This window comes from Oncorhynchus gorbuscha, linkage group LG25, assembly GCF_021184085.1.
Source record: "Oncorhynchus gorbuscha isolate QuinsamMale2020 ecotype Even-year linkage group LG25, OgorEven_v1.0, whole genome shotgun sequence".
Classification (NCBI taxonomy): domain Eukaryota; kingdom Metazoa; phylum Chordata; class Actinopteri; order Salmoniformes; family Salmonidae; genus Oncorhynchus; species Oncorhynchus gorbuscha.
Window position 1 is genome coordinate 17,619,969 of NC_060197.1, and position 13,466 is coordinate 17,633,434.

Genomic DNA, 13,466 nt, shown 5'->3' on the forward strand with positions numbered 1-13,466 from the left:
CCTCCGAGAGCAACTTCTCCCAACCATCCAGGAACAGTTTGGTGGCGAACAATGCCTTTTCCAGCATGATGGAGCATCTTGCCATAAGGCAAAAGTGTCTCTGGGAACAAAACATTGATATTTTGGGTCTATGGCTAGGAAACTCCCCTCACCTTAATCCCATTGAGAACTTGTGGTCAATCCTCAAGAGGCGGGTGGACAAACAAAACCTCACAAATTCTGACAAACTCCAAGCATTGATTTTGCAAGAATGGGCTGCCATCGGTGATCCAGAAGTTAATTGACAGCATGCCAAGACTGATTGCAGAGGTCTTGATAAAGGGTCAACACTGTAAATATTGACTCTTTGCATCAACTTCATGTAATTGTCAATAAAGTCCTTATGAAATTATACTTCAGTATTCCATAGTAACATCTGACAAAAATATCTAAAGACTCTGAAGCAGCAAACTTTGTGGAAATAAACATTTGTGTCATTCTCAAAACCTTTGGCCATGACTGTACATTGTTTTGGAGCTCATTTCTGTAGATGATGGAAGTTTAGATTTTTACCTTGCTAATCTGAGTGCAAACATGCAAAGGTTTTCATTGTTATATATATATGTGCAAATGTCAATTAATCTGTATTACATGAAGGAACTGTCAAATAATATATGAAATCAACTGTGCACATGCAATACTGTTGGTAGGCCTGCATTGCTATAATATTGTCATCCAAGAGAGGATGCTGATGGGCATTATGAAGGCAGACGAATACAGAGTGGGCGGTACAATAACAGAAAGGGAAGGCTTGTTGATAACTTTGAAACTCCATAAACGTCCCCTTTAAGAAAGGAAGTCTGCTGACATTGACGGAATTCCCTGATCTGGCTTGCGAGAGCTATGGAATTAAGAGAGAGTGGCTGGTTTCAAACGGTACTGACGGAGATCGCCTATACTATTATCTATCCGGGGGGGAACTGGCATTCCTGCAAAACTAATCAAGGCTGCAGCGGGATGTAAACTCGTTTCTTTGGTTTACAAAAGAGCGGATTGCGATGGCGGGGCTGAGGCTCAATGAACAGCTTGTGGCTTGGCGGATCTGAGCAGGTGGACGCTACTGGATACATTCAAAGGCAATTCTCTGTGTTAATGAAACTTTGCTACGATTTACGGGCTGGGTAAGAAGAAACATGTTTTTTTAATATAAATAATATCATGTAAAGTAGCCTAGCTCAAGTCTTTGCGTGTGATGTTTATGTAAACGTCTGTCTTTTAGTTGGGTAATGTATTTAGTAGAGCGCAAGGGCTACTGTGCGTAGCCTGTCATTTACGAAGATTACAATTTTAATTGAGAAATGGGAACTACAAGTAAATGAAAGTATTACAAATGAAACGTTGCATCGCCATAGTTTCAATAATGAAGCGAAGACGAACATAACGGACTTGTCACGTTGTCACCACTGGCCAACACCTACTGTTGCTCACGCGGATTGTTACAAATCGTCGGGGGTACAGTGATCCATACATTCCTGGTCCTTCGTACTCTGTCAATTATCACCGTGTTAGGCTCATTTTATAAGCCGTTTTATTTTTGTTTGCTGCGAAGCTATGACCGCTCACAGTGCCTTAGCCTTTGATCATAACTCTGTTCCATTACGTCACACAAGTAATTGGACGAAGGCGTCTTCTGTAAGGGGAAGGTTTGTTAAAAGAACCCCGAAGCTCTTTCTGAGTGATCGGAAGCCTGAGCACCAACACCAATCAGCCTACACCACTGTACACACGCGTGTCATTATTATGACAACTGGCGTCGCCATGTCAGCAAATGACTGCTGTCAGAACACACACAAATCCAATTAGGTCACTTGTCTATGGACAGTCAGTGTTACAAAACGGTTTTGAAAAACACAACTGAAATGGGCATTAAAGGCCTTCATTGTGTACAAGGCTTTGTTGATTTATCCCAGTTGCAGCCAACAGTATTTTTCAGTGACAACATGTTTCTGGCGGCCTTCTGTTACACACAAGTGTTCGGGGGCATGCTAGATAGCTACTTAGCACAGGTGGTCCATGTCTTCTGTAAGCACACACTAACATGGAGATATGGCCATGTGGGAACACTAACCCCAACCCTATTTTTTTTTTTTATAATAAAAAATAAGTGTATCAATTTAACATTATTTAAATCTTTTTTTTTTCCTGATATGAAAGATAGGGTCCTTCCAAACCGTACCGCAAGAGATGCATGTTAATGTTCAGAAGTTCTGTGGTGCGCTAAGGTGACTACAATGCCTGCCATGGATGTTTCCCAGTAAGAACACGTTTAAAGCCTCAAAGGATAAGATCATCCTACTTTCAAAACAAGTCAATTGTCAATTTTGGCTAGTCGAGGCAGTCAACGTAGTTGACAAGCTAGATAGCTGTATAGTTTTCTATCACATTCATGAATTTGTTTGGAAACCATTAACAAGCTAATTGGCTACCACATGTTATTGTCACTGTGATAGTAGGTAGTAAGCAACAAATGCCAAATAACAGTCTAAAAACCACAAGGGTTAAAAAACAAACATATTTGGCCATTCAGACAAAAGTCCCATGGCTTGGAAAGATGCACAAATAGCTTTCTGGTGTCCTCAGATAATATTGATATATTTTATTTCATATTTTCTAAATAATAATAATTGTTGAAATCAGGATTTTGTTCCTATTTAACTTAATTTTTAATAAAAATGACCAAACACTCTAAAACATTTAGCCGAACGTTGACATTCATTCAGAATTCAGTCTCTGAATGAACAATCGCATGTCAACTACAGGTTCAGTGGGTCTGCAACCAGGAATGACATTGACTGGGGGTTTGGTGTATTTCATGTGAAACAAAACCTGTGAGGTGACTGTGTCTAAAATAAATGTGATGCCTACAGGTGGGTGTGAGAGGTGTAAAACACTTGCCAATGGGGGTTTCAGGAGGGGGTTCCAGGTGGGAGTTTTTAGTGTGTATTATGCTCAAAGATCTGTTAAATTATCTCTCACCCTAAACCTAACAATGTCTGATTAATGTCTTTGTTTAATTCAACAATGTCCTATTTTCTATTAAAGTGTGGGGCCTTCCATCACTACTAAACAATGCCATTGACTATCCAGTTCCTAGAATGCGGTTTTCTTCATCTCAAGGTGCTCAATCAAACACACACACTAGGCACTGAGGGGAGCATAGTCAAGTCTCTGTGGCCCCTTCTCTTTTATTCAGAAGATTCACATCAGAGGTGGTAATCTCATTGAAGTGAGACACGACAGCACTCATGGCTGCCATTGCAATGGCTCTCATAGGCGTATAGACTGATGTGCAGTCTACTGTGTCAAGAGTACAGTGTCAATTCGCCTGTGTAGTCTAACCTTGTATATGTTTGACTGTGTGTATGATTAAGCAGTACTTAAGAGCTCTCTAGGTATATCCCATTGAGGAAAAACTCACTCTTATCTGAACAACATTACAGCTTTACCCTATGGTACCCTCTCACCTCACCTTGCTCCTGCAACTGTCTAGATGCTTCACTAAGCTAAGCTGGTGGTGAGCTATGGGTTCATTATCTGACTAGAGAATGTTACCTAAGGGCTGATCTAATGTCAGAGGTTAATCAACCTCTTAAATGGTCATGGTTAGGATTGGGGCAGGGGTATTCTGATTCTATATCTGTGGTTAGGGGTAACTTCTACCTTGAGAATCATTAGCTAGGAATATGGGACATTATTCTAAACTTTTGACAAAATGTAATCCACTAAGGGAAGTTGTCCAAATATGTATGATACCTTCAAATGGGGGAGATTAGATACAGTGAGAAAGTTGGAGGCATTAAAATGCTAACATCTCCTGTTATTGGTAATGGTGAGAGATTAGCATGTTTTGATATTATGGCCCTTTCAAATGGGGGGACTAGATGCATAAAGTGCTTTTATTTCTAAATGGTAGAAGAGCCATGTATGAAAATACCCTCAAATAAAATGTGACTTTCTGTGCTGTTGCCTCATAACATTTGATCTCAAATTCAAAATACTGGAGTAGGCTATAGAGCCAAATTAAACGTTTTAGCTTCAGTGCCTAAATAAATACGCAGGGGAGTGTAGATGTAGGTCAAAAGGATTCACATTAATTAAGTCGTATATATTTGTGGTGACAGTGTTGAAGTGAGAGGGTGATCGCCTCTTGTCTCCATCTCGCTCCACGCCTCGTTGTGATAATTTCCTAAGCAGTAAGAGATGTGGCCCTGGATGATGGCGGATGACTCAAACACTGAGCCTTCGATGGATCTACCGCTAGATCTATATGGCTGTGTTCCAAATGGTACCCTATTCCCTTCATAGCTCACTACTTTTGAGCAGGGCCTATAGAGCTCTGGTCAAAAGTGCACTATATAGGGAATAGGGCACCATTTGGGACACCGTCTCTGTCATTAGGCTGTCTGAGTCATAGACAGAGATGACAAACACAATTATGAAAGGTGATCGTCTTTAACTGGATACTGGGGCAGAGATGACATCTTAAATGGAGTGATCTGCTACATTAGGATACTGTGGCTCCTGGCTGGCCTATATATTAGTCTGTCTGTATGGTGTCTATTTATGCATCTTATTTAAAAAAAGGCTTGTATTGGCCACACAACAATTGTCTTAACTTGTGCATCTGTGTTCAGGTACTTACTTACAAAAATAACTTACATTTACATTTAAGTCATTTAGCAGACGCTCTTATCCAGAACTTCTAACGCAAAGAAATTTGTCCCTTTCATTTTCACTGCGTTTCAAAGGGGAACCTTTGACCCTTCTCTGTTTTGTCTTTTCAGAAATGCTGTACACCATGCTAAGGTAAAGCCGCCGACGCGAGGGGTGTTGAACATGCTAAAGCGGCTGGACAAAATCAGGTTCAGAGGTCAGAAGCGAGACGACTTCCTGGATCTAGCAGAGTCCCCCAACGGATCCGACAATGAATGTAGCGATGACATCCTGCTGAGGACGAAGCCTTCACTCAAGACACAAGACACGGAAGAACTAGGAGACCCTGTAAGTATTCATTCTACTTAGCTGTGTTCTATGACTCAAATGAGACCTGTCGTGGAAATTTCCTCTATTTACCAAATCATGAGCGCAAACCACACACAAGTCAGTTAGTTATCAAAGTCCATATTTAATTATATGAGCTCTATCACAACCCTGTGACTCTCAGATCAATTCAGTGTCTATCAATGAATTCTCTGAGAGCCCCCTTACACCTTGCAACTGAGATCCTTTAATAGCAAAGAACACACATAGTCAGACAGCATAGACATAATAAATCGTTCAGCTTTGTCTCCTTACTCAAACCCTAGAACCATAAACCAATCCTCCATATCAACAGGCATATATCAAATTGTCATTTAGATACAACCAATCCTGGACAAGCTCACGGGGAGCATAGAATGATTCCAGACACTGCCATCCTCTCCCCGATGGGAAAAGTAGGGAGTGACTGGCACACAGACACAGTGGAGCAAAAGATATGTTTACACATGATGACACCTTGACCTCTCCCCTCTCTGCGGCCCATGCAACTTAGTCTTGACGTAGAACAGATAACTGCAACCCCGCCACAGTATTATACAAAAATAACATTCTGATGAGAAGTAACTTACAAACATATGATGAATATAAAACATCTTACCTATGTTACCAACCAATTCTGATTATTCCCCAACAGACCATGAGCAGGGACAGCAGTTTTTCCTTTCAACGGGACCCGACCAGGAAAAACTCTGGGTCATAGTTATAGGCCGTATCAGGTGGTCTGGAAACTCTACGTCAGTGTTTCCTAACGGGTCTTGAAATATTGTGTGGATGAAGGGCGGGTGGGTGGCAGTCGGGTTGCATCAACAGAAAACCATACAAAATAAATTTTATAATTCTTGAGCAATTTAGATCTATAGGCTACATTTGAGTTTTTTTCCTACATAATGTTTACGCTATGGAATTAGTGTGTAGGTCCTCAATCTTAGGCTTTACGCGTGACAGCCTACACACCAATTGCCAAGATCTTGGGAATGGTCAGAAAAAATTATCTTTAATCCACTGAAGCAAAAAGAACTGTCTCTTTAAAGAAAAAATAAATAATAATATTCAAGAGAAAAGCTGCAAAATGGAGAGTTAAAACTAAAGAAGTGAGGGCCAGAAATGTAATGTTTGGTAAAAATTTGATGTGGTAATAGTGGATGTTGTGTGATGATCTGTGAGGCGCTATACAAAAGGACTTCAAATAGGCCTATGGCAGCACGTCAAAGGAACGGTAGCCTACTGTTCAGATGGGTTAAATGTAAACTGAAAACTGGACACAGACTACACAGTGCATTCGGAAAGTATTCAGACCCCTTGACTTCTTCCACATTTTGTTACAGCCCTGTTCTAAAATTGATTGAACTGTGTATTCCCTCAATCAACACAAATCCTCATAATGACAAAGCAAAAACAGGTTTGTAGAAATGTTTGCTAATTAAAAAAATATATATATATGACATTTACATAGTGGTTCGTCCTTTAAAAGTTGCAGCATATTGCAGCACAGCTTGCGTGGTGCCCCAGAATTCTATGGCACGTTATTTAAGTGGCAACCACTGGTACCATTAATGCTAGTCCCCATGATTGTCTTACAGGAACACGAAACGGTGCTAAAATAGTTGTAGGCTACTGCTTCAAATCCTATTGCTTCTAACTTCAATATGCTCTTTAAATAAGACCTACATCACTTAACAGCACATTACTCAACACTAGTACTACTGTAGGCCTACAGTATATCGAAAAATATGACAAGACTCTCTGCTAATAATTACATATCGAGGATTGGATGATTCTAAATTAAAACCAAAAGCCGCCTCATGGGGCTCCCGGTGGCGGCCGGCACGGTTATCTGTAGCAACTCATTTTACATTGCGATGTGGTGACTTAGACCGCTGCGTCACTGGGGAGGCCCCATCCAAAGTATCAAAATACAGAGAGGTGTTGGTAAAGGTATATTATCCTGCTAATAGCCCATAAAGGGCTATTATAATACGGTCCATGGTGTCCAAGTCAGGATAACCAAAGTCTTTAATAAAGAAATGCTATCAGAAAGAATGTTGGTACTTATTTATTTTGATCCAAAGCCATGAATGAGTTAGTCACTCAGCTTTATGTAGGTGCCGCTACATGACTGTGCAATCAACTTGATATCTAAAAATATTTGAGGTTATTTATTAAATAAATAAGTCAGCGACTGTAAAGTGAATAAAGACCAAAATAATATTAGCATTGACCAAAACATTTATTTCTGTTTTAAGAGGAAACACTGGACCAATTGGACTCCGAAGTCGGATGTGATACAATACCTTTTGATGTATTATTTGTTTAGTCTTTTCTGGTGGATTAAACTGAAATTGCAACCAATCACGGGCCAGTTATAATACAGCCAACCTAACTAATTTGACAATAATTCTCCCGCCACCCCCCTCCTAGGCAAGTCTATTGTCCAGCTACCTGCTAATAGCTGTACAACATGACCATGTGTGTTAGAAATAGTATTTTCCAGTAAGCAACAATGTGTTTACCTTCATTAGAAAACTTTGTTCCAATATTTCTGTAATTCAGTGATATTTATTCCCATAGTAATTAGTTATGGATCCTTAACTAAATAAACATTGGCATTTTGAAAGGTTTTTATCATTTTATTAACGAAAGCATAAAAATAGTAGTTATTAGTTATGTTGTCTTAGTTTGAACGTGCAGACTGGCACTAAGAACAGCGGGAACGTTTCCCTAGTTGGGGCCATTATTAGTGCAATGCCCCTTAAAGTGTTGCTCTGTGCTGCCCAGTGTGGTGGGGGTCCACATCCCTCTTCCTCCTCCCTTCCCCATGGGCTAGGTCTGTCTTCTGTGCGCAGCTCTGCGGCCCATCCCCTGCCCTCGTGCCTTGAACCTCACACGCTTTCAGTGGATACAGCTGTAGAACTGCAAGGAAATCCCATTGTGCACCACTCGGGAGCCATGACCAATATATATTGTCCTGCTCATAGGGTTAACAATATCTGTGAGAATATCCAAGGGGCTTTTATAGAATTCTAAAATAACAAAGTGATTATTATTAAAAAATGTTTTCAAATAAAGTAAAATGACTGAGGAAAAAGGCCATTCTAATAATAATAATATATGCCATTTAGCAGACGCTTTTATCCAAAGCGACTTACAGTCATGTGTGCATACATTCTACGTATGATTGAACCCACTTCCCTGGCGTTACAAGCGCCATGCTCTACCAACTGAGCTACAGGACCACCATTCTTGAACATGGAGTGAGACATTGTTACTAATTTGTAAATAAAGCCAGTTTTGTTATTTATTTCTGTCATCTCATGGGCCTCCCAGTAGAGGCCGGCATGGGTATTGAACCAGCATCTGTAACACAGCTGGCACTGCTATACAGTGTCTTAGACCGTTGTGCCACTCAGTCGCTGTACAACGTGACCATTCGGGAGTGGGCTACAGTAAGAGTAAAATAATTTAAACCTTAGTGTAACAACAGTTTTGGTAAATATTATTGAAGGTGTGCACAACTCAGTTTATATTTAGGTTTATGTTGCACGTTCATTGTCAGTTAAAGACTCAGTAGGCCCCAAAAGCATAATCAGTGCTCTAGCTCACCCTTGTGCTGGTCTGGAGCAATGAAGTGGTGACACAGGGTACTGTACTGAACCACAAAGTACCTCTAAGTACCGCAGCATAATCACATAACTTTTAGTGGAGCAACCACTAAATATTCAAACCCTTTAATCAGTGCTTTGTTGAAGCATCTTTGGCAGAGATTACAGCCTCTAGTCTTCTTGCGTATGACGTTACAAGCATGGCACACCTGTATTTGGGGTGCTTCTTCCATTCCTCTTTGCAGATCCTCTCAGGCCCTGTCATATTGGATGTGGAGTGTCGCTGCACAGCTATTTTCAGGACTCTCCAGAGATGTAGCTCGGGTTCAATTCTGGGCTCTGGCTGGGACACTCAAGGACATTCAGAGACTTGTCCTGAAACCACACCCGTGTTGTCTTGGTGCTTAGAGTCGTTGTCCTGTTAGACTGGGGTGAAAGTTCATCTTCCGAGGTCCTAACCTGCTCGAGTGCTTTTCATCAAGGATCTCTCTGTACTTTGCTCTGTTCAGCTTTCCCTCGATCCTGATTAGTCTCCCAGTCCCTGCTGCTGAAAAACATCCCCACATCATGAAGCTGCCGCCACCAACCTTCTGGAAGGTTCTCCCCATCTCAACAGAGGAGCTCTGTCAAAGTGACCATCGGGTTCTTGGTCTCCTCCCTGACCAAGGGCCTTCTCCCCCGATTTCTCAGTTTGGCTGGGCGGCCAGATCTAGGAAAGCGTCTTTGGGGTTACACACTTCTTCAATTTAAGAATGATGGAGGCCACTGTGTTCTTGGACTTTCAATGCTGCAGAAATGTTTTGGTACCCTTCCCGACATCTGTGCCTCGACACAATCATGTCTTGGAGCTCTACGACCAATTGCTTCGACCTCATGGCTTGGTTTTTGCTCTGACATTCACTGTCAACTGGGGTGTTTAAACAGGTGTGTGTGCCTTTCCAAATCATGTCCAATCAGTTGAATTTACCACAGGTGCTCTAATCAAGTTGTAGAAACATCTCAAGGATGATCAATGGGAACAGGATGGAATTGAGCTCAATTTTGAGTCTCATACCAAAGGGTCTAAATACTTATGTAAATAAGGTACACTACCGGTCAATGTTTAGAACACCGACGTATTTGTCTTATTGGTGTCCGTTTAGTAGTGGTTTCTTTGCAGCAATCGACCATGAAGGCCTGACTCGCACAGTCTCCTCTCAACAGTGGATGTTGAGATGTCTGTTACTTGAACTCTGCAGCATTTATTTGAGCTGCAATTTCTGAGGCTGGCAACTCTAACTTAACCTCTGCAGCAAAGGTAACTCGAGGTCTTCTTTTTCTGTGGCGGTCCTCATGAGAGCCAGTTTTGTCATAGTGCTTGATGGTTTTTGCGACTGCACTTGAAGAACCTTTCAAAGTTCTTGACATTTTCCAGTTTGACTGACCTTCATGTCTTAAAGTAATGATGGACTGTCTTTTCTCTTTGCTTATTTTACATTTACATTTAAGTCATTTAGCAGACGCTCTTATCCAGAGCGACTTACAAATTGGTGCATTCACCTTATGACATCCAGTGGAACAGCCACTTTACAATAGTGCATCTAAATATTTTAAGGGGGGGTGAGAAGGATTACTTTATCCTATCCTAGGTATTCCTTAAAGAGGTGGGGTTTCAGGTGTCTCCGGAAGGTGGTGATTGACTCCGCTGTCCTGGCGTCGTGAGGGAGTTTGTTCCACCATTGGGGAGCCAGAGCAGCGAACAGTTTTGACTGGGCTGAGCGGGAACTGTACTTCCTCAGTGGTAGGGAGGCGAGCAGGCCAGAGGTGGATGAACGCAGTGCCCTTATTTGGGTGTAGGGCCTGATCAGAGCCTGGAGGTACTGAGGTGCCGTTCCCCTCACAGCTCCGTAGGCAAGCACCATGGTCTTGTAGCGGATGCGAGCTTCAACTGGAAGCCAGTGGAGAGAGCGGAGGAGCGGGGTGACGTGAGAGAACTTGGGAAGGTTGAACACTAGACGGGCTGTGGCGTTCTGGATGAGTTGTAGGGGTTTAATGGCACAGGCAGGGAGCCCAGCCAACAGCGAGTTGCAGTAATCCAGACGGGACATGACAAGTGCCTGGATTAGGACCTGCGCCGCTTCCTGTGTGAGGCAGGGTCGTACTCTGCGGATGTTGTAGAGCATGAACCTACAGGAACGGGCCACCGCATTGATGTTAGTTGAGAACGACAGGGTATTGTCCAGGATCACGCCAAGGTTCTTAGCGCTCTGGGAGGAGGACACAATGGAGTTGTCAACCGTGATGGCGAGATCATGGAACGGGCAGTCCTTCCCCGGGAGGAAGAGCAGCTACGTCATCCACACTGATATGTCTGCCAGACATGCAGAGATGCGATTCGCCACCTGGTCATCAGAAGGGGGAAATTATTTGATCTATTCTTGCCATAATAAGGACTTTTTTTTTACCAAATAGGGCTATCTTCTGTATACCACTCTAACTTGTCACAACAAAACTGATTGGCTTAAGTGTATTAAGAAGAAAAAATTCCACAAATGAACTTTCAAGAAGGCACACCTATTAATGGAAATTAATTCCAGGTGACTACCTCATGAAGCTGGTTGAGAGAATGCCAAGAGGGTGCAAAGCTGTCATCAAGGCAAAGGGTGGCTTTTGAAGAATCTCGATCTCAAAACTTTTTGGGTTAGTACATGTTTCCATGTGTGGTATTTCATAGTTTTGATGTCTTCCCTACTATTCTACAATGTAGAAAATAGTCAAAATAAAGGGTTTTCTAAACATTCTGACCGGTAGTGTGTTTCTATTTTTTTAATAGACTTTCAAAAATGTCTAAACCTGTTTTAAGAGTTTAAAGAGCCATATCTGATAAGCCAATAAAAAGAAAATGATTAAGATGGGCTAAAGTACACAAACTGGGCAGGAACTCTGCTTAGAAGTCCAGCATCCCGGGGTCGCCTCTTCACTGTTGACGTTGAGACTAGTGTTTTGCGGGTACTATTTAATGAAGCTGCCAGTTGAGGACTTGTGAGGTGTCTATTTCTCAAACTAGACACTGATGTACTTGTTCTCTTGCTCAGTTGTGCACCGGGGCCTCTCACTCCTTTTTCTATTCTGGTTATAGCCAGTTTGCACTGTTCTGTGAAGGGAGTAGTACACAGCGTTGTATAAGATCTTCAGTTTCTTGGCAATTTCTCGTATGGAATAGCCTTAATTTCTCAGAACAAGAATAGACTGATCTTTTTCAGAAGAAAGGCCTTTGTTTCTGGCCATTTTGAGCCAGTAATCGAACCCATAAATGCTGATGCTCCAGATACTCAACTAGTCTGAAGAAGGCCCGTTTTTATTTTTTTCATTGCTTCTTTAAGCAGTACAACAGTTTTCAGATGTGCTAACATCATAGCAAAAGGGTTTTCTAATTAGCCTTTTTAAAATGATAAACTTGGATTAGCTAACACAACGTGCCATTGGAACACAGGAGTGATGGTTGCTGATAACGGGCCTCTACGCCTATGTAGATATTCCATAAAAAATATTTGCCGTTTCCAGCTACAATAGTCACTTACAACATTAACAATGTCTGCACTGTATTTATGATCAATTTTATGTTATTTTAATGAATTAAAAAATAGCTTTTCTTTCAAACAAAGGACATTTCTAAGTGACCCCAAACTTTTGAACGGTAGTGTAAATTGGGCACAAAATCATTCCACCATCTGACTGTAGCCTACAGAACATTTTCTATTTTTTTCTTTCCACTGAAATGTTCCGCTTGTCCTCCGTTTGATGTTTCCCCGAAAAGCTCCTACTGGCAGACGTGTTTTCCCACACATCTAGCCTACTTTGCAGACCGAAGTTTGATCTTAGCTTAACATCTCCAGCACCTCCTGGGGAAAGCAAAGAGACTGTTTTAATGTTGCTACAGACGTGTGTGTGTGTGTGTGTGTGAGAGACGGGTTCCAGTGAAGTTGATTACTTATCCCTCAGGGAGACTTAATGGAGAACGTACTTCAGCAAGAGTGGGAGGGAAAGAGAAAAGGAAGCACAGGGTGGTTTGATAGGCGTTCTTCCTGTTTACTCTACTCATTCCTCAGAGGGAGAGTTGGATGGAGGGAGGGATACAGAGTACACATACACACACACACACAACCTCTTATAGGCTTTCAGCCACCATGGTTACTCTGAATTTATGGGCCCTGCTTGCCAATTTAATATATCATTACTGCTGATGATCTCAGTGTTTGGACTTTCTCAACGGGATATTTTAAACTGCACTGTCATCTTGACTTTTTCATGCTTCATGTACCATCAGCCAGTTAGTGTTTTCCCCCCCATATTGAAACAGTAGATTGGTCACTTGATTGTCTAATTTCCTCAGAGGTCAGTTTCCTGTGCTCATCTGCTGATTTTCTAATTTTAAACAGAGTTAGGACTTTAGTGTACACATTTTGTGTGTGTACGTTTTGTGTGTGTGGATGTCGCAGGCTACCCGCCCTGTGTGTTTCTATGCCAGGCATGTGGGCAGCTGCTCACTGAGAGGGTGTGAGAGGTCACTGACTGGAGGAGGCCTCAGGAAAAGACAATCAGTCGTTGTGTTCACAGTCCTTTCACTTCATATAAAGTGCCGTCGGAAAGTATTCAGACCCCTTGACTTTTTCCACATTTTGGTACTTTACAACCCAATTCTAAAATGGATTAAATAAATAAAAAATCCTCAGCAATCAACACACAATACCCCATAATGACAAAGCAGAAAATGATTTTAAAATGTAGAAAAATAAGATTCCTTATTCA

The 13,466-nt window shown here is 41.7% G+C and overlaps 1 protein-coding gene across 2 annotated transcripts in view; it reads left to right on the forward strand.

Annotated features, from left to right (window-relative positions):
* Positions 1–835: 835 nt before the first annotated feature.
* The window catches only part of LOC124014120 (GRAM domain-containing protein 4-like), a 73,572-nt gene continuing 60,941 nt past the window's right edge, over positions 836–13,466 (forward strand). For both annotated transcript variants that reach the window (XM_046328840.1, XM_046328841.1), the window contains exons 1-2: positions 836–1,160; positions 4,824–5,040. In XM_046328840.1, the coding sequence (XP_046184796.1) occupies positions 1,057–1,160; positions 4,824–5,040 (321 nt within the window). In that variant the 5' untranslated portion in view covers positions 836–1,056. The remainder of the gene's footprint in view (positions 1,161–4,823; positions 5,041–13,466) is intronic.